Source organism: Limulus polyphemus, unplaced genomic scaffold, assembly GCF_000517525.1.
Source record: "Limulus polyphemus unplaced genomic scaffold, Limulus_polyphemus-2.1.2 Scaffold3644, whole genome shotgun sequence".
Classification (NCBI taxonomy): domain Eukaryota; kingdom Metazoa; phylum Arthropoda; class Merostomata; order Xiphosura; family Limulidae; genus Limulus; species Limulus polyphemus.
The window spans coordinates 114,017-118,234 of NW_013669254.1; the positions used below are offsets into that span (position 1 = coordinate 114,017).

At 32.6% G+C, this 4,218-nt stretch overlaps 1 protein-coding gene across 2 annotated transcripts in view; it reads left to right on the forward strand.

Annotated features, from left to right (window-relative positions):
- LOC106469760 overlaps window positions 1–3,525 on the forward strand; it is a 12,262-nt gene extending 8,737 nt beyond the window's left edge. For both annotated transcript variants that reach the window (XM_013930269.2, XM_013930272.2), the window contains one exon: window positions 2,848–3,525. In XM_013930269.2, coding sequence (XP_013785723.1) covers window positions 2,848–3,263 — 416 coding nt within the window. In that variant the 3' untranslated portion in view covers window positions 3,264–3,525. The remainder of the gene's footprint in view (window positions 1–2,847) is intronic.
- Window positions 3,526–4,218: the final 693 nt, after the last annotated feature.

Sequence of the window (4,218 nt, forward strand, 5' to 3'; positions counted from 1 at the left end):
GTTAAGATGGGAGTAAGACTCTTGAGGGATAATAAAGGAAGGCTCATGTCTGATGATTGAGATGGCTGGGATATTAAATTTTTGATTTTCACTAACAAAGATTTAAGCAGTATTCTACATCTGGAAAAGTTGATAAATAGAAATGAGATCAAACAAGATGACTGCACTAAATATGAGCTGGTTAAGAAAAAATTGGGAAGTTTAAAAATAATAAGGCTCCTGGGCCAGATAATAGGCTAGTTTTGGCAACGTAGGAGTCATCTTCAGCTAAGACAGTTTCATTTTTCTAACAGGGTGGTTGGCCTTTGGATGTTATAGAGGCAGTAAATTTAAGCGAGTTTAAGAAAAAATTTGATAGATATATGAATGATAAGGGCTGGCTTCAAGATTTTGTTTTAATTATCTTAATTTAGTTTAGAGGATGGAACAGCCAAGATGGAGCAATAGGTCCATGTTGTTCCAAAACATTGGCTGAAAATGTAAAAATTAACATAACCTTTTCTTGTGCATCCTTCATGATGTCCTAATATCCTGTTTCACCAACTTTTTTAAGCTTATGATGCTTTTCTTTAATTTTATCTCTTGAACCTTTTGTGAGCCAACCTGGTTTTTTTTTTACTTGGAGCTACCCTTTTCTTTCTATAAGGAATGTTTACCTTGATTATTTAATAATTTATTTTTAAAAATTTCCCACATCTGATCAGTGTCTCCAAATAATTCAGGTGCCCAATCCACAACAGATAATTCTTGTCGCATCCCTTCAAAATTTGTTTTTTTGAAATATGTAACTAAAATATCATTATTCCTTATCTGCATATTTAGCAAAACATCAAACCTAATAGAGCAATGATCACTTACACACAGATGTTCCCACCTTCTAGATCATTTCTGTATTTGAAGTTAACAATAAATCTAAAATGGCATTGTTCCTAGTAGGTTCCTTGACTAATTGGTGAAGAAAGCCATCCTGAACAGTTTCCAAAAACCTTTCTCCCTCAAAGTTTGACTCTAGAATTTCCCAATGTATATGCCTGAAATTAAAATTACCCATAATTTTGACTTCATTAACAGCTGAAATCTTTATCTCAGTGTAAAGTTTCTCACACTAATTTCACCAGTATCATTTGGTGGTCTATAACAAATTCCCACTAAAAGCCTTTTCCCTTTGTATCCACTAATAGAAACTCAAATGGATTCAATCTCCTTGCTATTATCTTTAATATCCTCAACTTCAACAGGATGTAACTCACATTTCACATATAACCCCCCCCCTCCCTATTAAATAGCCTGTAACCCTGTATTTCAAAGAAATTTCTGTCATCACAATCATCTACATTCAACCATGTTTCAGTTATTCCCATTATATCAAAATCATTCATTCCTACCAGTGCTCTTAAGTCATGTATTTTATTTCTTATACTTCTAGCATTATGATAAGCCTATCCTTATAACTACTTCTATACTCATTTCCTATGCTAAACTTTTCTCTGCCTCTTATTCTTTTTGCATTTAGTTTTTCCTGGCCCTCAACGCTCTCTAGTCCTAGTTTACAATTTCTGTTACAGCTGAGTTAATATCCTTAGTAAACAAGCCAGCCCCTACCCTATTTAAATGTTAAAGAATAGATATGAAATTCTAGTACATGGAATAGTCTGACCTTAGACAGATAATCTTATCCGTATTTCTAGCCAAGACAATTTTAAATACTGAGTATCAGTGAAAGAAATAACAATAAGTTTGTCAAAAGCTGCTTGTTTTCTTGGAAGTGTGGAACAAAACATCAATGAGATCTTAAAGTAGCATTTTAAGCTAGAGCTTATCAGTCATACATGGGATGGTTAAAGTGAAAAGTTTCTTATACCTTTTGTTAGAAGCAGATAAAACTGTACACGCTGGCATTGGACTAGCATGAAAGTCAGCATGTTTGGTTACAAGATAATATGAGTAGCAGATGAGAAATGTGCATGGATATATTTGGATGTTACATGCTGTTGAGTTTGGTAAATAAGACAAGGTAAAACACCAAGCTAACACACTTTTTTTAAAAAGGTATGTTGGACAGAGGTAAAATAACGAAAATATTCAGTCATAGAAAAGTATACTGAAAGAACTGAAAAGACATTGATTGCCAAAAAAAAATGCTTTCTTTACCCAAAAAAAAGGGCATAAAATATGGTACTTAACATTTCTTTTTCCATGTTTACTATAATAAAGAAAAAGATGTGTTTTAATATTTCACTAGTGATCTGAAACAGGTAAACTTTGTGAAATTTCTAGGGGAATACGCTTTCTTCATGATGGCAGTGAAAGTTACAGAGATCAACTTATAATTTATGGTATTATATCTGATAGGAAGCTAAAGATCACAGAGTTATTATTGGGCCATTATCTAGAACCAGTATCACTTTTTTTACAGCTGTCATCCAGTAACCAAATGTTTAAAATATTGTCAGTAAAATTATGTTGTCCTAAAACTGTTGGACAAATTTTGTGAAAAAGCATTTTATGATACAGGATGAAATCTGTAATTTTCAGTGTTGAAATTTTATGTTTGACTTACCGCAAGTGTTGAGGTATTCATACTTTTTATTGATAGAAATTACATTTAGTATTCCAATCAATACATATGGCATATACAACAAGTACATGTACTCATCTATTTATGCTATGCAGTTTTGGTTTTATTTCTTAAGACATTAGATTTTCGTTAAGCACTTATTTTAAGTTCTGACTTTGAGGAAGTTTTAAGGATAATTAGAGTAATGAAGTTTTTTAAATTGTGTGTGTGTGTAGTGTAAAATAGATAGCTACTACATTGATGTGTTGTTATTTTTTAAATTTTAACAGAAGCCCATTCCAGACACACACTAGTCACCTCGGCATCTTCTTCGCTACTTTACCAATCCAGCAATACGAATATGTCAAAAGAACCCACTCCTAATGTTTCTCCATTCGGCTCTCCTAAATTGGCACGTAAAGTATTTGAAGGTAATCTACAACAGTTGTCTATGGATTCAACTCCGTCCAACTTGGTTACCTCTGGATTTTTGTCATATGGTAGAAACACTGCAAGCTTCAATGCACCTCTTTCATCAATTAAAGAGGCTCCTGACATGCCTTCAGCTTTAGCAGAAAAGAAATCCTATGCAGGAACTAAAAGAGGTGAAACACGTATGCGGAAGATATCGGCTCCTGCCATGAGCTACCGTAAATGTGCTTTTTCCAACTTTGATATGAATGCCTTAGGTCCAACATCTTGGTAATACAGATACTTCGATCTTGAGAAATGATAAAACCTGTATTGTATATACATGTAATGAAAAGTTTTACATCAGTATAATTTCTGTACATTCTATAAGAATATTTCATGCAACTCGGTTGTGTGGTAGCTTTTAATTTTCAGTGCTTTAAAGTATTATAACTTGAAATTGTTTTAATCAGAAATGTGAAGCTTCATCAGCTGTTTAACTTGAGAAGGGCAGCTACCTGAAATGCAGTGGAAATAAAATGAATATAAATTCCCTGTATGGTTTTACTTTTTCATCCTCATTCATTACGAACAGTTTGTCTAAAAGAAATGTCAATCTTGCATACATTTTAGTACATTACACAAAACAGAGTTAATCTGTGGTCATAATATAACAAGCTGAAGAGCACTGCAGTTCTGAGCAGTTTTGGACTACTTTAACTAACAATCCTTTCTACACATGAGAAGTAGAAAAATCGCCTGGCAGTGTACTCCTTTTAAGTGCATAAATAATCACACTTGTATATATATAATATCTACTACTATAGGCCTTAAAAGTTAATGAGCAGATGGTTCAAAAGTTGTCATAGGAATATACTAATTTTTTAAAATTCTATAGATCAATAGCACATGGACTGCAAGAGTATGTGAGACAACTATGGATTGAGCCACGCTGTATATTTCTTAAAATAAGAGCCATTAATGTATTGTTGCTTTGTAAAATTGAAGGAGTTTCGTATAATTAAAAAAATAAATTTTATACAAATTCACTATTATTTGTGTTGTTTTATACATTAAAATAGAGCATTAATTGTATAAGACATTGTAAAGATCAGCATATTACTGCTGCTAAATGTCTGCCATTATTTAATAGCAGGAGCTTATTTATGACTTTTTCTAGTCTTATTTGTGTGGTGTACAGCCATTCCATTCTACCTCCTTCTATTAATATAGAATTTTTCATTTATTCA